Source organism: Dermacentor variabilis, chromosome 3 (assembly GCF_050947875.1).
Source record: "Dermacentor variabilis isolate Ectoservices chromosome 3, ASM5094787v1, whole genome shotgun sequence".
NCBI classification, from domain to species: Eukaryota; Metazoa; Arthropoda; class Arachnida; order Ixodida; family Ixodidae; genus Dermacentor; species Dermacentor variabilis.
The window spans coordinates 124,187,767-124,212,737 of NC_134570.1; the positions used below are offsets into that span (position 1 = coordinate 124,187,767).

General features: G+C 46.6%; 1 protein-coding gene across 1 annotated transcript in view; it reads left to right on the plus strand.

Annotated features, from left to right (window-relative positions):
• The window catches only part of LOC142574727 (membrane metallo-endopeptidase-like 1), a 79,528-nt gene extending 68,138 nt beyond the window's left edge, over positions 1 to 11,390 (plus strand). The window contains exons 16-20 of the mRNA XM_075683751.1: positions 1,957 to 2,024; positions 3,075 to 3,190; positions 7,822 to 7,890; positions 10,582 to 10,686; positions 11,379 to 11,390. Of these exons, the coding sequence (XP_075539866.1) occupies positions 1,957 to 2,024; positions 3,075 to 3,190; positions 7,822 to 7,890; positions 10,582 to 10,686; positions 11,379 to 11,390 (370 nt within the window). The remainder of the gene's footprint in view (positions 1 to 1,956; positions 2,025 to 3,074; positions 3,191 to 7,821; positions 7,891 to 10,581; positions 10,687 to 11,378) is intronic.
• The last annotated feature ends 13,581 nt before the right edge of the window (positions 11,391 to 24,971 follow it).

Below are 24,971 nucleotides of genomic sequence, written 5' to 3' on the forward strand. Positions count from 1 at the left end.
CGCACGCGTGGGTTACGTCGGAATAAACGGCCCTTAACTATAAATGGCCCTTAACTGAGCGAACGAGCGCAGCGAAGGATAAAAGAGCGAACGCGGAGGGTAGCGGGAGATGAAAGACGGCGAGAGAGAGACTAGAGTTGGAGGAGGAAAGCGGAGGAGGTGCAGCGGAGGCGTGGGGAAGAAAATGGAGGAAGAGAGTGTTGCGAAAGAGCGAAGAGGAAAGCGGGGCGCAGCTATCTTGGACGCGTTCGAAAAGCCGTCGTTCGGTTTCGCTTCACGCAATTGTCCAGGCCATGCCGATATCGCGGACTCGGTCAATCAAGGCCGATCGCATGGAGGAAAGCTGAATGTCGGCTTTTCGAACGCGTAAAAGATAGCGGCCAGGCTCAACGGCGGCGGCCAGGCATGCGACGAGCGCTATCGAAACTAGGCGCTGGCTTGGGCTTCGGACCCACTGCCCCGCTTCCGCTACATAATGTTCGCCGCGTGCGCCACGCGTTCCCGTGTTCGCGCTTTCTTCGTGAACAAAGAGTGACGCAACCAGTGACAATGCTTCATCTGCCGTCGCTGCTAAACTAACTGCGCCGAGCAGAGGCTGAGCGCCACCTCGGATCGGACCCTGTCGCTCCGAATAAAATGATGTGCCACATTGCATTGCTGAATTCAAAACACCTAAACAGCTGCGCTCAAAATTCGCATTTGGGTGTGTCGCAATTGTAGGTAAATTTTTATGCCTATTTGAACGTATACTCGGAAGTTACGCAGCTGTGAGCCACTCACGCTTACACCTTTCTTTTCCTTTTGGGGAAGTTCATCTGTCATATCAATGTGTGCAAGATAGTTCTTGCAGATCTGTATTGTGTTACAAACACATTACTCTTTAATCCACCACGCAGTGTTGACGACAAATGTTAATCCTATTTTCCCTCCCTTGTGCCCCTACATTATTCCTGAATTTATCGCGTAATAGGAGAGGGAAAGGGGCAATGTTGCGTTTTTTTGCCTTTATGGAGGAAAGCAGCAACCGATTAGAGAGTTTTAGAACAGGGGCCCAAGAGTTTGAGACCCCAAGCCGCGTTGCGTGGGTTGCACTTGGGTTCGGAGGAGCATCAGCGTTTTAGAATTGAGACGAGAGCAGCGTTGGGTTGCTCGGTCGGGTCGCTTAGTGGTGAATGTAGAAGGGGTTCGAAAGCGAAAGAAAGAACAAGTCTGTATACTACTGAAACCTAACGAAATGCGCTTTTGAGAAAACAACAACACTTGGAACCGTTTGTACTAAAGCTAATTATTACGCTAATATTTGTACGACTCGTTTCTGGCCTTTTCTAAGCCAAGGGTGGTCAAATGATGCCGACCCTAGCTCAGCTAGCGCCTTCTTGCAATTCCCTGACTATCTTCCCTCTGAATATATTGAAAATCACCCAGAACACGGCCACTTTGCACGGCAACCAAATTGACTGAGCGATACGGGATTTGGTTGGCTGTGGCTTGTATGTCTATCTTGGCTACCTGTCGATTTCTTGTCACCCGCGAGGGCGATCGACGACAACTTGGAAAACCACTCTAGTTTGCAATTTTTGGGTCTTGGGTCAACGCGAACGCAAGAGGCATAAACTGGCTTCGGTTCTGCACATTCTCGCTTGCGGCCCGCAATTTTCTTGGGTCCCCAAGCTGCTTGTGTCCCAATTCTAAAACTCTGTATTGTTTGCGCATGCCGGTAAGGACTCAGCTTGCACTTGTGGTTGCGTTGTTTTGTTAGATAAAAAAATATCGCAAAAATGCGATAATCACTAGCTGTACTGTTCCCCACTTAATAGCTTGAGCGCGTGCAACAAATACTATATTAGTGCATGGACAGCGCTGTGACCTTGCTTTTACACAAAGGTTGCATTTTAGTAGCCTGACCTTTCATTAGTGTACCATTTACATTCTATTAATTTCGCACTCTTCTCATAGGAGCGTTCATTTCTCGAACTCGGGATTCATAATTGCCAAGGAAATGCTGCAAGCTTTCTTGGGCACCGGTAAGCATGTTCGGAGCATCCCGCCCAGCGTGTCGCATTTGAATGAGCAAACTATTGGAAATGTAGTAACTTTCACATAAACTTTTGCTTTGGCTCCACTCATGGCCATGGCGCTAAAGCGATAAAGCCTTAAATGCGCAAGAGCACTTTTCATGTGATATCAGAATTTCTAAGAAAATACGAGAAGGACAGAGGCAGAAGTGCATATACTAGAGATAAAGTGAGGTAGTCTCACAACTACTCCGTAAGATGAGAGAGAGGCCACTTTTGCCCAGTACACGTGCCTTAAATTAGGTTCCTCATACTAGGACGAGTAACACCCCTTTAACGACCACGCTTTCATTGGTGTTTTAAATAATGCTAGCCGAACGCTATTCCGTGGTTATCATCGAAACAGCGCTGACCCGAATTTTCTACGTGCGTGAATCGATCCCTTAGTTCATTGCATAGAGCCCTGAATGAGGACCACAAGGATAACACTGGTTGAGATGCCACAGGCTTGCCTGTGATGTATGAATTATTCTTCAACTGGAAGTGACTTGAACGACTTAAGTACTACTCTCTCCCTAAGGGCAACCTGCAGCAAAATTCAGGCAGCATAAAAGACATGTTTTCAGATAGCCTATGTATGCAGCAGCCTGTGTGAAAAATTTACATTTTAAGTACGAGTGCATGGGTCGCGAACGGCTCGCAATAGTAGGCGTTTGTGATATCGGAACCTAAAACAAAATGCCAAGTGACGAAAGGCTTAGAGCATGCCGATGCCTGGCATGACCTCCGAGATTAGCCATTGTACAGCGTTTCCTGCGGTGCGCTGCAAAATCTCGGAGGCGACAAGCTTTGACTGACGCCATACCCCGGCAGCCACCAGATGTACACGTCGTCTGCTTAGGGGCTACTTAATGGCTGATAAATACACAGTTTACCAGCCCTCCAGATTTGCTACAATTGCACGAGCACTATATGATACTCAGTTGTTACCAATTAGGCAGAGTGAAATTTCGTTGCAATGGGTGTTTGCAGTATAACGGTCGATTTTTGTGATTCCAGGGCAATACTTTCATGACGACGGCCTCAAGAACCACTCTTGGTGGTCTCTGTTTACAACAGCGAACTTCGAAGCAAACAAGCAATGCATGGAGTTTATTCTGAGGGACAAATCCAATGTAAGCCTGAGGTTAAAACTCCGTTTTTCGAAATTAGAATCACCAGTTGAGTAGGTGTCTTGGTGCATGAGTTGCGAACAATTAGGGCCTGAATTACATGTTAGGTGAGCGTAAATGTTGAATTTTCGGAGGGGCCTGACATCAGCTGTTGCAACCGTTACGCAACTGTACTAGATTCTGGGACGGTTCCAGCGCTTACGCGGAAAATTAAGCCCCTTAGAAGACAAAGAAAGGCAACCGGGCCGCAACGCCTCCTACTTCTTATAGTATAATAAAGTGCCTGCACGCTTTCCGTCTTGAAATAAGCCATACGCCCACAAACTCTTTGCCATTGATGCAGTGCAGTATAAAATAACGCGTGTTTAATTCAACGCATATTATTTTAGTCAGGGGGGGCGTAAACAGCCGCTGAAGGCAAAAGCACCTGGGCGGAGTCGAAGAAGAGGGGTGTCGCCTGGCAGCTTTGATTTTCATGGACATTCGAGCGGCATGTCGCTTCAGCTAACGTTCTGGGCTCATGAAAAATTCAGGGGCATTACCTGCCGAAAAATCCCGTTATGGTTATAAGGCGGGCCATAGTGCTCGACTCCAGTTTAACGTGACAACCTGGCTTCATTAAATTGCGCCTTACGCCCGTTTTACGGGCATCTCGCGTTTCCTGTCATCGAAATTGGGCTTCTGTGGCCGGGATTTCATCCCACGCCCTCGGGCTTAGAAGCACAACGCCGAAGCCGCTAGGCGACCACGGCGGGTAGGTCAAAGCCGGCGCTGAAGACAAGACGTTTGCTAAGATGGCGGCCTTCAGTGCCGGCAGTGGCGCGAACATAGGCCGACTATCGAACATAAAACGTGTTGACCAAGAAAAATTACTCAAACGTGCAAACATGCGGTGATCGCGTTGCAATCCCAGACTATTTTTTACTGTACTCTGTTAATAGGATTGGCTAAACAGGAGGCCGTGTATCAAGTTCTTACAATTTGACAAAAACTTGGTAGAAAGGAACTAATTCGGTAAAAGGCTATGCGGACGTTGTCTCTGGCAAAGAAAAAAAGGAATGAAATGAAAAGAATACAACTAGCCATTAGCAAATTTTATTCTTAATGCTTTCGCACCACTACGATAGAAATTTATTACAGTTTTTCGATGCTTTGGAATTCTTTTACTAGCAACATCATGCGTCATTTGAAATGATGACTGATCTTCAAATGTTTCACATATTTGCCAGTTTTGGCAGATTAAGGAGTGTGGGGGAATGAAGCTTCGGCTGGACGTATTTTTGGAACTAGCCTCCAGTGCTCTTTGCAATACCTCAATGAAACGACGAAAAACTTTGAGCTTTGGTCGACTAAGCAGCGTAACTCCTTACTAACACCACCAGTGAAGACGCAGGAGGTATTCAGAGACCTGGATTGGGAAGAGTCGGGTATAAAAGTTAATGTATAATACCTTAGTAACTTGCAATTCGCTAATGATATTGCCTTGCTTAGTAACTCAGTGGGCCAATTGCAATGCATGCTCACTGACCCGGAGAGGCAAAGCAGAAGGGTGAGTCTAAAAATTTATCTGCAGAAAACTGAAGTAATGTTTAACAGTTTCTGAAGATAATAGCAGTTTACGATAGGCAGCGAGGCAGTGGAAGTGGTAAGGGCATACATCTACTTAGGACAGGTAGTGACCGCAGATCCGGATAATGAGACTGAAATAATCAGAAGAATACGAAGGGGATGGGGTGCGTTTGTCAGGCATTCTCAGGTGATGAACAGCAGTTTGCCATTATCCCTCAAGAGAAAAGTGTATAACAGCTGTGTCTTACCAGTACTCACGTACGGGGCAGAAACCAGCCTTACGAAAAGGGTTCTACTTAAATTGAGGACGACGCAACGAGCTATGGAAAGAAGAATGATAGGTGTAACGTTAAGGAATAAGAAAAGGGCAGATTGGGTGAGGGAACAAACGCGCGTTAATGACATCTTAGTTGAAATCAAGAAAAAGAAATGGACATGGGCACGACATGTAATGAGGAGGGAAGATAGCCGATGGTCATTAAGGGTTACGGACTGAATTCCAAGGGAAGGGAAGCACAGCAGGGGACGGCAGAAAGTTAATTGGGCGGATAAAATTAAGAAGTTTGCAGGGACAACATGGCCACAATTAGTGCATGACTGGGGTAGTTGGAGAAGTATGGGAGAGGCCTTTGCCCTGCAGTGGGCTTAACCAGGGTGATTATTATTATTATTATTATTATTATTATTATTATTATTATTATTATTATTATTATTATTATTATTATTATTATTATTATGAAGACGCAGCAGCTTCTCTCCGGTTGTCAATTTTCTGATCTGGCATAAAGGCCGGTTTTATAATGTGTCAAGCAATGGTAGGCGCTCATGAGTGCGTGTATTTTTTTACAATTGTGTTGGACTAATACCAAGTGATATCCTGCCTACTTGCGTTCCTTTTGTCCACTAGCGTTTCGAGAGCTTATGTATTAGTTATTACTAGAAATCCTTGCGTCATGTGGCGTTTCACACACACAAAAGCACATAGTCGATTTCGGACCAACCTTAGACCGAAGCTGTACTAGCTGTCTCTTCCGCTACATTTTGAACACCACCTGAACAAGTGCCCTTGCTCATTACTATGAAATATTGTGAAACACTTCACATTATCGCACTGCACTGTAAAGTAACTGAACTAGGCATGTGGAGGCTCCGCCGCCAGTGGAACGCACGCTAGATTACTGGCACTGAAAAGCTGACTGAGCGCAATAGTCAAGTATGAAGAGTCTCCACCATGTTTTCCTGACCCGACAACCATTGCTTCGCGAAGGTAAACAATGCATAAAAAGAAACTATGGGCCTGCTGCACTGAATAAAAACAAAGGATCCCTGCACAAGAGGGACTTAGCCGATTCTCCATTTGCGAAGATACTGCTTACCCGCGTAGCATGGGCATCACTATGTCTAGTATTGAAGTATGTATATATATATATATATATATTGCTACGGCATGAGCCAGGCGAGGAGAAGAGGAGGAAGACGTCAGCTGGCGCAGCCTCGGGACACCAGTTTGACTTCATCATCAACCTCGTTCCTTAAATGAAGCTGGTTCAACATTACCCGTAACAGTTTTGTGGGAGAGGTGCGGGGTACTTCGACCAAGACGACGGAGCTGGTGCAGGAAGTGCCACGCCGGAGCCGACGCCTCGCTCGACTGCCTCTGACACCACTTGAAATCCCGATGTCCCACAGCGGCGACCAACAACCTTCTCTGGCTGCTCCAGTGCGAAAAACCGGCGCCTGAATGCATCAGATGGAGCCCCGCCCTTTCTCAGGAAAATTCGGCGACGAAATGGAGGAATGGCTCACCCACTACAAGCGTGTGAGCAAGTACAACGGCTGTAACTCCACGGCTCAGCTCGACAATGTCGTTCTGTTTCTCACAGACATTGCGCCAGTGTGGTTCGAGAACCATGACGATACCTTCACAACGCAGGACAGCTTTGTTACTGACCTCACAGAGTGCTTTGGCGGTTGCTTCAGCGCGCTTCAGACATTGCTTCAGCGCGCTGAAGTCCCAGGTGAGACCTGTACTACGTACATAGAGGCAATACTGAAGCTTTGCAAAACGGTCAGTACTCGAAGGTCCGCGGAGGACGAAGTTGGGCACCTTAACGACATAGCCGACGATGTTTACAATTATTTAATCAGAAAGGAGAGCCTCGCCTTGGTCGCCGACCTCATCAAGCATTCCCGCGCATTTGAGGCCTTAAAGCTGCGCCTTATCACGCCAAAGTTCGGCAGGTTAGCGAATGTCACAACGGTGGCAAGCATTGACGATAACGACAACAACAGCTTTCAATTTGACCTTGCGGCAACTATAAGGCAAATTGTCCGTGAAGAACTTGAACGACACACCAAAGGGGCGGATGTCGAACAGCTTGGTTGCGCTTCCAACCAACCTCAAAAACATGCATCTGCAGTGTTCGCATTGTCTGCCATGCCAGGCTTTGCAGACTGTCGAGTCGATCAGCTGCGACAGCATCGACGTTTCTTTCCCGACGACATGATGCACGATGAACGCACTCGTCGAGCTACCACCATGAATCGGAATTCGGAAGATCACGTTTATTATTCGCAGCGTCCCAGGGTTGACACCGAGGCTTACAACGTCGGTCGCGCGTCGTCTGTGTGTTACAGTTGAGGCGCGTCAGGCCACATAGCACGTTTTTCTCGCCTCCGCTGACAGACAACAACATATGGCCCGCCACCAACTTGGCCGAATCTTCAACGGGACAGTTATGACGACGGTTGGCCGACAGACCCTGATAGTGAAAACACCAATGGCGCACCACCCCGGATTCTGCAATTCAGGCTCCCTATCTAAAATATATACATATATATATATATATATAGCTACAACGCCTAGCCTGCGATATAGTTAACGCTTAAAGATTCGCGTTATACACTCCTAACCATCGTGCCACCTTTTCTTTTTAAGTTCGGCAATTGCCGAATACAACAGTGTGCAAACACCATTGCTCGTTTAATTCATGCCTTCTATGCATGCCGTATCTCGCGCACGTGCGAGGTGCGCTTGTTTATACGCGTCGTTGTTGTGGTTGCAGTCCAGCCTTACGGAAGAAGAGATGACGGACCTCCTGTGGAGTGGAGCCGCTCTGCACATTGCTCACAAGGTAGGGCATGGTTTCTCGGATGCTCGGGCCCAACTCCGACGCGTCCTATTCAAATACATGTAAAACGCGAAAACGCTTTTCTCAGATGACCTGGGGACCGACTATGATGAAATTTGTTGCACTTGAGAGAGGCAAAGTCTGGTGATTGTTGGAAGCGAATTTTGGATTTAGGGCCTGAATTTTGTTGAAAGAGTTAAAAAATGTAAAGTTCGAAAAAAATAGAAAGCAAGAAGTTTACAAAATAATAGCTCTTCATCAAGAACAGATATCGCGGTTCTTTAAACAGCGTTCATCAGATCTTTCAAAGGGGACAAATTCAGTATACCAATTTATATATTACGTTATTTTTTACGTTGTGTACAAGGAATCTGCGAAATATGTATTTCCATATTACTAAATTTTTGAGATTCATGTGTAACATATCAATTTTTTTCCGCTTTAGATATACTCTTAGATGCAATTTACAGAACTGTAATATCATTCTTAGTTGCTGAGTTAGAGTTGTAAACTTGATAGTTTCGTTTTCTGAAAATTTGCAACGTTTGCCAATTTTTGACGACAATTGACGATCTAAATCGAAAATTCGAAACTAACAATCACTGGACCTTAAGTTTTTCTTTTAAATGCAACAAGCATCGTAAAGCTTGGTGCACTTGTTACCGAGAAAGAACTAATTCTCCTTTTATATGCGTTTAGATAGAGGCACCCGAGCTTAAGCTTCCTCAAAGCACAGCGAGCGCTACGATGAGAACTTCGTATCACAAATTGTGCATGCTCTGTACTTCCGAATAATTCAGAGATTTCGGTTGGCGAGAATTGCTTCACAGTATTGCGGATGCATTTATTACGCAATAGGCACGCTATCGCAAGTGACGGTGACTTGTTCTTATAAAAGTGCCGCTCTAAAGCGATCAAAATTTTAGATAGGGAGCCTGAATTGCAGAATCCTAAGTTGTTATGAACATTGAATCTGTCTGAATTTGGTTATTGGAGACGTTGGATATGTGTTAAGTTTATCGTAGATTATGCTATATTTCATTTACCAAAGGCTGGCCTCACTAGCAAGCAAAGATAATGCCAGCGAAGATAATTCTTTTATTCATACGTGCTGTTTTCAGTCGACTTCAATGATGCTGACGCTAAGATGATGAGAAGAATTTAGCCGTAGGGTTAGTTGCTTAGACCAACACTAGAAAATTATTGTTTTTTAAACACGCTTAAGCATAGATTAATTGCATATGAAGTGGTGAACTATTTCTTTCTTTTGAAGTCAGTGGATACCGGAGGCACGCACAGAGAATAGCTTAAATCCTTAGTTTGGTGGAAACACACCTGAGCCCCACTGCTCGGCCTTTGCGCCACTATAGGTGGTGCTTGTGTGCCGAAGCATGTCGACACAAGTTATGCTAGTCGATGCTTGCTGCGAGAGTGTACGTCATTTAAGCTCATGGAACGGCAAAAATATTCTTGTTAGGACAACTAACCAATAATTTCATAACCCCTTTGTTCCTAAAAAGAAACACACAAAAGCAGTTAGAAGCCTAGATAGTAACATTTTTAGATTTCATTTCACAATAATATTTGTCAACCGACCGCAAGAATTATCGCAGGCATACGGTGGTCGCCTTAGCGGGTATTGAAATTCTAAGTTTTTACATTTCATTTGTAATCGTAAGACGACGACGTGCTCATGGTTACATGTATGTTGAGCTTTTAACCACATTTATGCATCGTAGTCGGATGTGACCTGAGCCTAATTGTTGGCAGGCGTCGTCAGTTACTCAGCTTTATTGCACTACGCTTAGCTAGCTACTTATGCAAATATTCAAATATTCCATTGACCGAGTAAGTCGCACTGAGAGAGTTCTAGAGCGTGTTTCGAAACATTCAATTCGGTAGTATACCTTTAGGTGCTTTTTTACCTAGTTGCTTTTCAGGGTGTTGTTGGAAAGGCCAAGATATGTTAACTGGCATCAATGCGGGCTTGGCGGCCAGGATTATAAGAACCAACATGCGTGCTCTCAGAGAACGGAACGCGTGTGCAGGGTCTGACAGAAACAACTTGCCAGTTTGTACGGGAGGCTGAAAGCAGCGTAGGATTCGCCGAAAAAAAAAAAAAAGCCGTGAGCCCAACGGAACATCCAGCTAGTCTTTCTTTCTTCTTTTTTTTTTTTTGAGGAAGTGTAAATCTGCCGAAGGAGCACCTAGTAGCTCCGTACTCCATGCGCATAAACGTACGCAGAGAAGGCAAGTTTACCATACATCACGGCATTTCTTCGAGGCCCAATCGAAACGTATCCTTCAGAGAATTTCAGAAAGCAACTTCATGGCGCCGCGTATTTAGCGGTAAAGAATATCCATTATGTTTAGAAGTGGTGTTATAGATGCAACTCAGTGAAATAATAACAAGATGAGTCCGAACGACATGGTTTTGGTGACATCCGTCTACGATGAACCTCGTCTCTTTAAACATTTCGTTTTAATTATGTGAAGCATCGTGTGTAGCGCTGTTGTTCCACAGTGATTTTACTTTCAGCAGGGAGACACTACCACAGTTAACCTGAACACAGCAATCAACACCTAACCAAAAATGCTGGTGCGCTTATCTCACAAACAAAAGCGGTCTATAGCACTTTTGCGGGAACTGGGAACAGTAGCTCGTTTACCTTGGTACAAACCGCTTATTCGCAGGCGTTCCGGATCTTCTTGGGTCAGTACGCCGAGTGGCTGCAGAAGATCGCCGCCTCCAAGACTCTCTACACGCAGTCGCAACTCTTTTTCCTCGGTTTCGTTCTGGCGAGTATTCGTAACAATCTACTCGGACGCGATAAGTTTTCATTTCCGCTTGCGCCGAGTGAACGTGGTAGAGGAGAGCTGCTGCGAAGATTTCGCCCAATATCGTCAGTGTGCGTTTATTGTCGCATTACGTCATCAAGGCATCGTAGGTGCCATGGCTGAGAGGAAACCTGTTACGACGTGCTCGGCAGCATGAGCACTACGTGCTCCCAGACACTTGGCGGGCGGGGGGGGGGGGGGGGGGGGTTGAGGTTTAGCAACCAACCTGCTCCACGCAGGTGAACTACAGTCGACGATATAGAATAGCTTTAGCACAGCCCACGGGTTTTAAGGTTCGAAAATTGCGGGCCTCTGTGCACTTTCTTTACTGCACCTTACAAAAACGCAAATAGCATGCACGCTCAAGTTTCGCATCCAGTGCTCGTGTGAAGCATATGCAAGTGAAAACAATTCCTTAGCACGGGAGGTGTTGATTCTATTGCAGGCGCCTTTCGTTGGACGCCTATGAACGCCAGCGTCACCTACTGATTGAAACAAAATAACAAAAAGAAAACACAGGACAGTCGTGATTGGGTTTGCTAAGATTGAAATGGTGGTATGCAAAAAGAAAACGGCGAATATAAGTGGCACACGTGGTATTTCCGGGTTACTCGTGTAATGAACTTCTGCTGCATGATTACGTGCCATTGTAGCTGCGAGTGTAACACAAAGCCACGCTTTTGATGTGAACGCTGCGAAAGTTTCGCAAATATGCACGAACCTCCATCTTTTTATTATTTTCCAATAACAAGAAACCCTGCCTCATGAAAGTAAGACCTCCACTTCGTTGCCCTTGCAGAACAGATGTACCTCGTCCCTGCTGCATATGCCTCTTACTCGCAAAACTATGACCGAGCGGTGAGTTTTCAAAATGCACTGGGCAATACGTATTTCCTCAAAAGCTGGCCTGCATGCTCGTTTGAAGGCTAGCGAGACTACCACGTTTTGCTGACCGAGAAGCGGCACTTTTTCCACTAAACAGCGCACGGTCCCATTACAGGCGCTCTGTTTAAGCTAATCGTAACTTCAGTAGTATAGGAATTCATCTTCGCTATACCCGGCCACGAGAATGATGCCGCATTTTCTTACGCCAGTTTAACGCGTGACATTGCATGAATAGGGCGGTGGTAGCGTGCGTGATAGGAAGCTGCTTCAGTGCGCATCTAATATATCCTAGGCAAATTTCCATGCGAGAATAACTTAGAAGTGATTCGTGCACCGGAAGGTTCATTACGCTTGGCGACATGACGCTAGCGCGCACAGAGTGTAACGACGGAATAAGCGTTTGCCCTTGCACGTCGTCGTACAGCGACGACGCACTTCCTTACTTCGGTATATATTTCTTAGCGCAAGCAGTCTCACGGCTTAAAGGGTTGCTGCAGAACGATGACTACATGCGGCACCCGGCCGCATGTTTCTATTTGCGCCCAAGCCCAGCGCTTGAACGCTACGCCGCCATGCGCCGCCCGCACGTACCACGCCTCTAGGTACACAGCCGCACTCGACTCACTCGCTCCTCTGCGGAGGAGAAAGTCGAGTCCTGCCGTGCTAGGTACTTTTTCAGCGAAGCGTCACTGCACGCGCCCCAGATCCTTCTAGGTATTTAGTTTTGCGTCCCTGACTGTGCCTCGGTGGGCAGTCTGCTCGGGCCAGCCCGCATTCCCTGAGTTTAGGCAGTGAAGGTAAGTTTTAAATTTAGATACGTCAGCACTTGTAGGCTTGCCCAACGAGAAGCCCATCCCTTCGTCCGTCCCGAAATAAGACGACCGCTTTCGAGATCACAGCGCGCGAAGCAGTCGGCACTCTTCGTGGGCATCGCAGATCGCTTTCATGCTGCGGCCCGCGCGGCAGTGCCATAAGAAGCCGCCGCCTGAGTGAATACGTTCATGGTTCAATAATGGTTCGACGCGGATAAATAAGGCGCTACAGAGCAATAACGTCTTATACATAATGATCGGAACGTCATCAGCGCACTTGGCGCGTCCACCTGCAGTACTTTGCTAGCTTTAGTACTCACCTAATCGAGTTTCATAACACTGCTAATGAACCGGACTGCGTGGAGAGGAGCGAGTGGCACAATGCTTACGCTTCTTACGCATACCTGTAGACTAACTCCCAAAGGAGCTACTGCATGATTTTTTTTTTGTTCCTGGATGTCGCGCGATAGTTTGGTTAATATCCATCCGTCGTGTGTGGCGCCTACGCCTTGCTATAGTTTCGGCTGGAATAGAGATAGTGATGTGAAGAAGGAGGTGTGATTGTAGCGATGACGTGGCTCGTGGTGCGAGAAACTCTCCACGCCCCACGATTATCCCAGCTTTTGTAGATCGAAGCTCCTCGCGCATCACGACCAACTTCTTATCACATCCCTTTATCCCCTTATCCAGGCTGAAAAATTTCGTCCAGTGTTACTTCACCTTCCACACGCAACTCGTATTTCGAAATAGCCTAGGCGGTGTGTTTTGAAAAACCTCTTTTTCTTAGCGACATCTGGGGAAGCAGATTGTGCGCCCAGGCATAGCATCTCCCTAACCCCACCGAGTACCTACGAGGATATATGGCGCTTGCCTTGGCATTTCGGGGAAAAAGTACCTAGAAACGTGGCACACGTGAATGGTGCGTCGTGGCGCAGCGGTCGAAAACTGGGTTTGGGCGTAAATAGACGCACGCCGCCCGGCCTAATTTATCTGCCGCCACAGGAGCGCCGTCATGCCATGGGAACTGGTGCCATCTATCGGCGACTGCTTTGTCGATGTATGGAGCATGATTATAATTAGAGTTAGCAAAACTTTCAATTTAAAATTAGAGCCAATTTTATAAACAACTTTGTAAGTCCCACGTAGTGCTTAGGTGTTTCCTTTAAATATATAGGAATGCTCCGCTGAGAAAGTTCAATGGAAATTTAGAACTTCAAAACCTAATATTTGTGGCTCAACTGCCAAGTGTATTCGGGTCGCCGCGAGGTCCTTCCGAAGGATGCAGGTATTCTTTTACGCTCGCGGCTATCCGCTTTATTGCATAATTTCTGATGCGTGATCCCAGATCACCTTTGGGCGGTTGCGCGCTAGCTTCATAGTTGATTATCTTTTGTAATGAGACGATTGATTTAACAGTCGAGCGGAAATAGTAACCAGGAGATATACAAGTATGCTCATTTTTCCCAGCAGTACTTTGCCGTGGCGCAGTAAATACAGAAAATCTTTCAGAAGAAACCATAAGTTGCAGCAGTAAGATTTCTGAACGCATTCAAATTAGGACACATTTTTTACAGTCTGACATAGCTCTGTTGAAGAAGTAGCTCAGTAAGGCCTCCTTCACCGTTCGTTAGGTCTAGATGGGTTGCATGCCAAATGTACAACGTTCTTCAAAAGCGCTGGCTACCTTTACGAATCCCACTGAATTATTCTGTCTCTTACACTGAGGGCATAACTACGCCCAGGCATTTCTAGCGTGGGCGTCGCTTGATACATATATAGCTAAAATTGTGCAGAAACATTCGTCATGGGCCATTATTTCTAAAATTAGGCAGCATTTCTTTGTTTCCTTAATGACCTGAAAACACCGCGATGACAGAATTCAAAAGGTATATGACAATAACTATAGTAATAGAATTGGTACGAGATATTGGTATAAGTATCGTTAGCATACGACCATGTATGCAGAATAATGCATAGCCATGTAAATAATTGGGGACACATCTACGTGCTGTCGATTATTCAAGTGCTGAATTCGGGCTGGCTTACACAACATGGTGGCGGCGCAAATACTTTAGCTGTTAACCAGATGTCCCTCTTGTAAAGCGTGACGCTTTATGCGCATACGTGCGTGACTTGCCTAACAGGTGCGCAAGCTCATAAACTGGGATACGCTTTGCGTATTCGCTGGCGCACCACTAAAACCACACTATATTGACGCTGGGAAAGAAGGACATTTACTCTCTGAAACCAGCTATTTCTAATTAGCAGTGAGCGTTGACGACAACAGATTAACTTTCACGTACGCAGAAACGTTGCGCACGCAATCATGATAGTTCTACGTCTGCTACGCGCACGGAAGCATGATATAGTTCTACGTACGCTACCTGCACGCAAGCATGATATAATAGACAGTTTTAGTATAGTGTAATGCAGCAAACGCAATGAGTTAGCGTTACGTGCACCACACTGCGCATGCGCTGTACGTAAACGGTGCTGGAGCTCTTACGCACGTACGCTATTCTCAGGATTTGGCGTTGAACGTGAACGCACGCAAGGGGAGCCTTACGTACGGCAACATGGCGGCGCCAGTCGAAGTGAGAGCTGCCCGCTTCGGATCTATAGAGCCGTCGACCTGCACTGTTCGTCTCATTCGTTCCCCACTAATGCTCGTGTTTGCTTTAGATTTGTGTCATGATGCTTTGACAGCGGCGTACAGGTGACAAATGGACGTTTACGATATACGTTCTCGATTAGCGACGCAGTAGACTTAACGAGATTGCTTGCTCATGTTTGCTGTATCCGCCTCTAGATGGCGCCCAAGTGTATTCGCTCGTTCGCTTGGTGTAAAGCCGAATGTCAAGCCGATGCATCTCACGTTTTCCGCGGCAAAACAGTGTGGTCGGTGCTGAGGTCACAATGCGTGTGCGTTTTACCAACGACGACGACATGAACCTCCTGAAGGACATTTTTGCCTTGAGCCCATTGGGACAGACGTCAAGATGGGCGTCCGTTGCAAAAAAGTAGAAAGAAGTGGGAAATCCGCTTTCTGGAAGCGAAATTGCCGGCGAAACGTCCCCTCCGGAATAGCCTCGAAGTTGAGGAGGCCGCTTCTTGAGGAAACGTACAACCTGCGCGGTCGCTCCCGTTCTCGAATCATAAGGGCGTCTATGTCATCCCAACTTAAAAAGGACAGGCAATATGGGCCCCACAGGACACTCGATCGCGGCATGCTAAGAATAATCGGTGTTTCGCGACTCTAGACAAAACAACACTGAAACCAAACACCTACATGCGTAATTAATGCAGCGAATGTGACTTTGGATAAGCTTGACTTGGGGACATACTTGCGGATTCGGCATTGGATCAGCTCGATATTTGGTGTGGATTTGGCTTTCCAGTACTTAGTGTTTTTACATCTAGATGGCGCCGTTTGCGTTAACGTTAGCGCATTTCACCGTTCCGCTATTCTAAGACACTACCTTGTGCCGCGCAGTGCAGCCTTCCCGTGCGTTAGCATTGCGTCGCAAGAAATGCTAACGCAAGCTTTTTTCGCTATAGTGGAACAGTCTAGTACTACGTCCTATACGCGCACGCAAGCATGATAGTTCTACGTCCGCTACGCGCACGCAAGCATGATAATCCTATGTCCGCTATACGCATACGCAAGCATGATATAGTCCTACGTACGCTACGCGCACGCAAGCATGAGAGTCCTACGCCCGCTACGCACACGCAAGCATGATATAGTTCTACGTCCGCCACGCGCACGCAAGCATGAGAGTCCTGCGTCCGCTACGCACACGCAAGCATGATAGTACTGCGTCCGCTACGCGCACGCAAGCATGATAGTTCTACATCCGCTACGCGCATGCAAGCATGATATAGTCCTACGTACGCTACGCGCACGCAAGCATGAGAGTCCTACGCCCGCTACGCACAGGCAAGCATGATAGTTCTACGTCCGCCACGCGCACGCAAGCATGAGAGTCCTGCGTCTGCTACGCACACGCAAGCATGATAGTACTGCGTCCGCTACGCGCACGTAAGCATGATAGTTCTACATCCGCTACGCGCATGCAAGCATGATATAGTCCTACGTACGCTACGCGCACGCAAGCATGAGAGTCCTACGTCCGCTACGCACACGCAAGCATGATGGTTCTACGTCCGCCACGCGCACGCAAGCATGAGAGTCCTGCGTCCGCTACGCACACGCAAGCATGATAGTACTGCGTCCGCTACGTGCATGCAAGCATGATATATTTCTACGTCCACTACGCGCACGCAGGCATGATAGTCCTACGTCCGCTACGCACCGCATGTAGAACACGCGCATAGTTTAGCGTACGCAACAGTCTGCCGTTGGCTGCCTCGTAAACGTACAGATCGTTGCTGTCACATGTCTGCTGGCAAACTCTGATGGTAGGCACGATCGCTAGTGAAGCCAAATTTGTTCAAGATAAGCCGGAATTGGAGCCAACGCCAGATTCTCGCACCTCGCCAACTGCGCGTCCGTGCTAGCTTGTGCTGCTTTCCCTGCCTGGTTCTCAGCTGCAAAATGCCTCGCAGTCTTCTTTGTTGTCGTCATTTATTATATGTACTCTTTAAAAAAATAGAGGACGCTTAAGCTTCGACTTCCAAGAGTGGAACGCGACGGCATTCAAAGATAACCCTACTACTCAAGCTTCTTCCCGGCAGCTGCATCTTATGTAAGCGTGATGTTTACCTCGAAACGCTGGGGGCTAACGCTTTGCACGAAGGTAAGCTTTCTGATAGAAACGTTGCCAGTACACAGCCGCGCCAAGAAAATTACATCAATTTGAGGTTTTTGTTATTCTGTCGCAATTTAATAAGTCGAAGATTTAACATCAAAGGCGTGCGCTTTCGGTGTTTTGTTTCATAACATTTGTTTGTGGGCTGTCAGTCTCAAAATTCTTAGCAATAACTCTGTCAAGAACGTAAGACGAGATATGAGCAACTTTAGTGATATAATGGTGTGGCAGTATAACCCGCATATACCACATGCCGTATAGCAAGGCGTGGCGTTACATATACCGAAAAATATGTGGAAATTTTCGCTCACGGACCACTCCGCCGACGCCGACAGCGTATTTTCTGTGACACGGGGCCCCTAATGCTATGCTGTTAGAAGCGCAAGCACGCAGCGCCACACGCACTGTCGTCACTGTCGGATATCACCTTGGAAATGCTCGCTGCCGTTTACAGACATCAATCGAGGAGCTCGCACAGCCTGTCACGCATTTGGAACGCGCAACACATGCGAGGGCGCTTATTTCACGCGTGCACGTGAGACGCTACGGCGCTCCGTATAAGTTCGGCGCATGCGCATTTTGGTCGCGCCAGATCTAAATCTAGCGTAGTAGCGCTTCTACGTACATGAAACAAAAACCGTTAATTGACAGTCCCGAGTTATTACGTCGTGCGCGCGTCCCTTGAATATCTAGAATAAGTTTTTTCAGCGCCGACAGAGGTCGGGCAAAAGCGGGGACATCCTCTGCGTGGAAATCCTTACTGTAGATTAAATAAACCGGCATAAACATTCGCGCCTGTCGCGGGTTCACCTCTCTTGTGATTCATACATGTACATTATGCAACCACATTTTTAAACAAACCCCCGCAGGGGCGTCTGCGTCAGCAGGCGTTTGGTGTGTTCCGACACCACGTACCCGAGCACACGAGGCTTAGACCCTCCCGCGTTTAACCGTGCGCGGCTTAGCCGTGTCCGGGGAAAGGGGGATCCTGGGGGTTGAGCCGATGCCGGGTAAGGCTCCCCCGGCGGAGGCAACACACCTCGTTGGCCTCTGCTTCATGTAGACGGAACCCCCGGACTGACCCACCCGGCCGAAATCGGTAGTTGCCTTTTCCTGCTTCTCTATCTCCCTCCAATCTTCGTCTTTCTCTTAGTTCTCATCTTTCCTGTCTTCTCCTGGCTTCCTTTTACTTCCAATTTCTCCAGGCAGCAAGGGTTAACCTTGTGTGAGTAGCCAACCTAGGTTATTTCATATTTCATTATAATGGTAATGTAACTGGCGTTTGTAGGCCGTGTTTCACAGGTCCTGCAGCGTCCACTTGTAGGACTCCACGGCGCGTGGCTGGCGTTACTGCCGAAATATCACATATCTTTATCGATAGCTCCGTTCCTCAACTCCCTGATTGCCCTCAGAAAGGAGGGCGCACCGATCAAGTTTTTCAGTTTTTCGGACGCCAAGTGCACAACTTCCCACGTTTACATGTAGTTCACTCGGAAAAACCCGGCAAACCAGTGTGCTCCATTACACCTTTCCTTGTATCGAAGACTTTGACTGATGATTTTGGAGCCGGTTATAAGGCGACCAGGACGGCAAGCGGCGATCTCCTGCTGGAGCTCCGCGATAAGAAGCAATACGAGAAACTGCCGAAACTAGTGTCATTTGGTGTGACTCAACTAACAGTAACCCCGCACCGTACTATGAATACCACCCGCGGCATTGTGTCGGACGATGACTTGCTGGAGCTCACTGAGGCTGAACTCTTGGAGGGCTTCAGTGAACAGAATGCAATAAATGTCAAAAGAATTAAGATGCGGCGAGATGGCAAAGAAATGCAAACCAATCACTTGATAATCACCTTCGGATCAAGTGTCCTCCCCGAGTCAATCGATGCAGGGTACATCAAGCTCCGTGTCAGGCCATATGTGCCCGATCCGCTCAGATGTTTTAAATGCCAACGTTTCGGCCACATTTCGCAGAGCGCCCGGGGCCGTCAAAGCTGTGCGAAGTGCAGTGCCCATGAACATACTTCTGATGCTTGCAAGAACACTCTCCATTGTGTAAACTGTGAAGGGGAGCACGCCGCATACTCGCGGTCGTGCCCATCCTGGAAGAAAGAAAAAGAAATTGTGACAATCAAAGTAAAAGAGAATATATCGTTCAAAGAGGCACGCAGGCGGGTAGCACACCTGCCAAATAAAAGCTTTGCCGAAGTGGCGCGTCAGGGAGCAATGTCACAACGACCTCCGGCGGCTGTCCGACCCACAAGCAGTGAGTTGGCAGTTACGCCATCTGCCTCCATGGTGGTTGCAGCTAGCGCTGCTCCGCCAACCGAGCAAAAGGAACCATCGACCCCGAAGGTGGGCGCAGCCGAGGCTGCCCCAATCTCCCCGGCCCCTTCCAGCGCTGGCAACAGCCGGCGCAGCCAAATCCCTCAGGGAGCCCCATCGACCTCTGGGTTGGTGGGCGCAGGGGTCTTGCCCTCCAAGGCGGGACTCTCTCTGGTAACTTCTCGCTCGCAAGAGCACGTGTCCGGAGCCTCACTAGACGCAATGGACACTGCAGCTGTCCTCAAGGCGCACCAAACGCCTAAAGAGCGTCGAGGCTCCCTGGAACGCTTCAGAAAGGGCAAAACCCCGATTACAGGGCCTCGAAAGAGCTCTGTAATCTAAGGCATCATTTCCGTTTCCGTACACACCGCACTAATTCACTTTAAACATGGATACACAAATTATACAATGGAATGTCAGAGGTCTTCTTAGAAACCTTGACGATGTGCAAGAACTTATCCACAAACACAATCCAAAAGTGCTGTGTTTACAGGAAACACACTTAATATCGAAACACACAAACTTTCTCCCACAGTATGTTACGTTTCGCAAAGATCGCGATGATGCTGTCGTATCATCGGGCGGCGTTGCCATTGTTATTCAGAAAAGCGTTGCGTGTCAGCGCTTACAGCTACGAACGCCCCTTGAAGCAGTGGCGGTTCGTGTTGTTCTCTTAAACATACTCATCACCATTTGCTCCCTTTACATGCCCCCACATTACAAATTAAACAAACATGAATTTCAGTCCTTTATAGATGAATTGCCAGAACCCTACATTGTTCTTGGTGATTTCAATGCACACAACTACCTGTGGGGCGACCCTCGTATAGATGCGCGAGGTCGTCTTGTTCAACAGTTCCCATTCTCTTCTGGTGCGTGCCTTCTGAATAAGAAGGAACCCACATATTACTGTCTTGCAAACAAAAGATTTTCTCTAATTGATCTCAGCATAGTTTCTCCTTCTATTCTGCCTTAATTCAAATGGGAAGTTACAAATAATCCTTACGGAAGCGACCACTTCCCCGTACTGCTACGAACACCTAAAGAAAACGAATATCCACCACAGACTCCTAGGTGGAAGATTGATACAGCTGATTGGGAGAAATTCCGAACTCTCACTAGTATCTCATGGCATGACATGTCCTCGTTAGGAATTGATGCTGCTGTGGAGTATTTTACAGCCTTCATAATAGATGCCGCATATAAATGCATATATGCGGCATCTACGTGGTGGAACGACGATTGTAGGATCGCTCGCAAGAAACAGAACAAAGCGTGCGGGTTGCTACGCGCCTCTCCCACTGCGGAGAATCTGATTAACTTTAAGCAAGTAAAATCCCAAGGCAGGAGAACGCGCCGACAGGCTAGAAGAGAGAGTTGGCAGAGGTTTTTATCGAATATCAACTCGTATACAGATGAGGCCAAAGATTGGAAAAGGGTTAATAGGATAAGAGTGCGACAAACAGATTCACTTCCTCTGGTAAACACACAAGGTGATACACTGAAAGATCAGGCAGACTCACTTGGGGAGCACTTTGAGACCATATCAAGTTCAAACCATTATTCTCAATCTTTTCTTAAACAAGGAAATGCAAGAACGTAAGCCAATCATACGAAAATCCAGGCAGAATGAACCGTATAACCGGCCTTTTAGCATTGCCGAGTTGAGAGCTGCCTTGAACACATGCAAAAGCACTGCACTGGGACCTGACAGAGTCATGTATGTCATGCTCAGAAACCTACATACTGACACACAAGTTACACTACACTATTCAACACTATTTGGGCTTAGGGATACCTCCCATCCACACGGAAAGAAGCGATTGTGGTTCCTGTTCTTAAGCAGGGTAAAGACCCTTGCTTGGCGGCAAGTTACCGTCCGATAGCTCTTACAAATTGTCTCTGTAAGCTTTTCGAAAAAATGGTTAACCGCAGACTCATACATTTCCTTGAACTCACCAATATGCTCGATCCCAATCAGTGTGGCTTCAGAGAGGGACGATCGACAACCGATCATCTTGTGCGCATTGAAGGAAATATCCGGTGCGCATTTGTTCATAAACAGTTTTTCCTAACAATATTCCTCAACATGGAGAAGGCGTATGACACAGCATGGCGTTACGGGATCTTGCGAGACTTCTCGGGAATGGACATCCGTGGAAATATGTTGAAAATAATTGAAAACTATTTGTCCAATCGTACCGTCCATGTAAAAGTCGGTAATGCACTGTCACGTCCTTTTACGCAGGAAACTGGTGCACCCCAGGGAGGCGTGCTCAGCTGTACTCTCTTTATCGTTAAGATGAACACACTTCGTTCTTCACTGCCACCAGCCATTTTTTATTCTGTCTACGTAGAAGACATACAGATTAGTTTCAAATCCTGCAACCTTACAGTGTGTGAAAGACAGGTACAGCAGAACTTAAACAAGGTGTCAAAGTGGGCAGACCAAAATGGATTTAATATCAACCCCCACAAAAGTTCTTGTGTTCTCTTCACAAGAATGAAAGGCCTGGTTCCAGATCATTGTGTAGAACTAAGCGGACAACAAATTCCGGTTAAGAAAGAGCACAAATTTCTAGGTGTTATCCTTGACTCCAGACTTACATTCATTTCGCACATAAAATGTCTTAAAGCAACATTTCTAAAAACCATGAACTTACTTAAAGTTCTATCCCACACTACATGGGGTAGCGACAGGAGGTGCCTGTTTAATTTTTACAGGAGCCTAGTTAGATCACGATTAGATTATGGTGCCGTAGTATATCACTCTGCTGCACCTAGTGCGCTAAAAATGTTCGACCCCGTTCATCATCTGGGTAACCGCCTGGCCACTGGCGCATTTAGAACAAGCCCGGTGGAAAGTCTATATGCAGAGTCAGACGAGTGGTCACTACATTTTCAGAGAACGTACATCAGCTTTACCTGTTTTCTCAATGTGCGCTCTAATAAAGAACATCCGTGTTTCAAAACTGTTAACGACTTGACGTGTGAAACACTTTTTCATAATAAACCCTCTATGAGACTTCCTTTCTCACTGCTTGCTAGAGAACTTAGCACGGAAATGGATGGTCCCTGTTCTCGAACATCGCCTAATGCCTCCAGCTAAGCTACTACCGCCCTGGGAGTGGCAGGTGATAGACTGTGACGTATTCTTTGTAGAGGTCACAAAGCACGCACCTGACATCGAAATCGCTATGCATTTCCGTGAACTTCAATCGAAGTACAGCTGCTCCGAATTCTACACAGACGCGTCAAAATCACATGCTGGTGTATCTTACGCTGCTGTTGGTCCCTCTCTTTCTAAATCGGAGTTATTGAACCCGCAACCAAATATCTTTACTGCAGAAGCATATGCAGTACTGTCTGCAGTAAAACATATAGAGAAATTAAAACTCGAAAGAGCAGTTGTATACATAGACTCGCTAAGTTTCGTAAAGGCGTTAATTTCATTACAAAAGCTTAAAACTGCTGTTTTCATTGAACTTTACTCCCTCTTATGCAGTATTTATCTATCACATATACATGTAGTATTATGCTGGGTACCTGGCCATAGGGGTATCGAGGGTAATGTACCGGCTGATAAAATGGCCACACCACTCACATCGCTAAACACTTTTCCTACAGCTGCTGTCCCTGCCACACATCTGAAGCCTTTCTTGCGCAAGAAACTGCGACAACACTGGCAACGCATGTGGAACGCAGAAATAAACAATAAACTGCACGTTATAAAGCCACAGCTAGGTTTTTGGCCCTCCCCAACAATATCACGGCGAACAGATGTCCTATTCTGCCGCCTCAGAATAGGGCACACATTTGGTACTCACAATTTTCTGCTTACTGGAGATGAACCGCCAACCTGTGGTCGATGTGGTGAGAGGCTGACCGTCCTCCACGTCCTCTTGGAGTGTCGCAAAGCCTAATCTGAAAGAAACATTTTCCTCTTGCATATTGTTATTGCGTACCTCTTCATCCAGCTATGTTTCTTGGTAAAGAACCATTTTTCAACACCAAAGTATTCCTCAATTTTTAAAATGAGGTTGCCCTACATGTTATGAGCCCAATAAATTCGTAGCGCATCCTCTTTCCAGAGGATGCCGCTGTGATAGTTGTTTTATATAGCACATGCCTCCAGGTCCTTGTGTCTCAAGGGCTCTAACGAGAGCATGGTGCTCTAGTGAATTTTAGAAACTTATGCATTTTTATATGGTATCATTATTTTGAAATGTACCTTAATGCTCATAGTACACGTCATTTGTCATCGCCATAATTTTATGACACGTACATTTTACGCACTTTACAGTGACTATATTTTAGGCCTCTTTACTGCCACGTCACATCAACTTCATAGAACCCATCATTCCATTGCGAAATCACTAACACTTGCATGGCGCTCTTTGGCCATACCTGGCCCTTGCGCCAATAAAAAACCACATATTCATTCATTCTTCAACAAAGAATTACTTTGTCTAAGTTATTGTTACAAATGTTTCATACAACTTTGGCAAAAAGCAGTAGTATCCTTTCCTTATTATCAAATTTATTATCAGCCAGAAAATACAGCCTAAGCAGAGTACGCTTGGGCATGGTAATAAGTGTGTATGACGTAAGGTCTACCACATCGCCTCTGAGATTTTTCAGTGCGCCACGGGCAGCTGCTATCGTAGTCTAATCTCGGAGGTCATGCGAGGATCGGGCATGTTCTGGGTCATGCGTCACCTCCGGTGTGGTGTAATGACGTTTTATTGTTTTTTTTAATTTCTATGTGAGCCGAAATTTTGTTGCAGATGCTCTTTCAGCATAAACCTGTTGCTTGATGAACAAACCCTAGTGTGGCACTGTTTGAGGTAACACTGCGTCGGCATAGGCCTTGACTGCTTTTTGCCAAGGTAGAAAATATTAAATAAGGAATATATAACAGTGTAACGGATAGCTATTAGCAGCGCTTTCAAACAAAACACTTATGTAAAAGAAGTACTTTTTCATTTGTCGATTTTCGTCCCCCTCATTGAAGACGAACATTTGTCCCATTGCTGATGTTGTTTCAAAGGCAAGAAAAACCGCCCAGTACTGACACTTCTTTCCGTAAAGTAATGCATAATCACTATTGTATGAGTTAGCGTTACTCTTTAAAGATGTTTTTCATGTCATTTTTCGTACCACTTTGTCCATTAGCAGCAGCCTATATTTAATTCCACTGCAACACGAAGGCCTCTCCCAGCGACCTACAATTAACCTTACCTTGCGCTAGCTGATCCCAGTTTGTACCTGCAAATTTCCTCATTTCATTACCCCACCCAGTTTTCTGTCTTCCTCGACTGCGCAATTCCCTTTCTTTGGCACCGATTCTATAGCTCTAATGGTCTGCTGGTTATTTGCCCTACGCGTTGCATGACCTGCCCAGCTCCATATTTCCACATATCAACTATAATATCGATTATCCCCGTTCT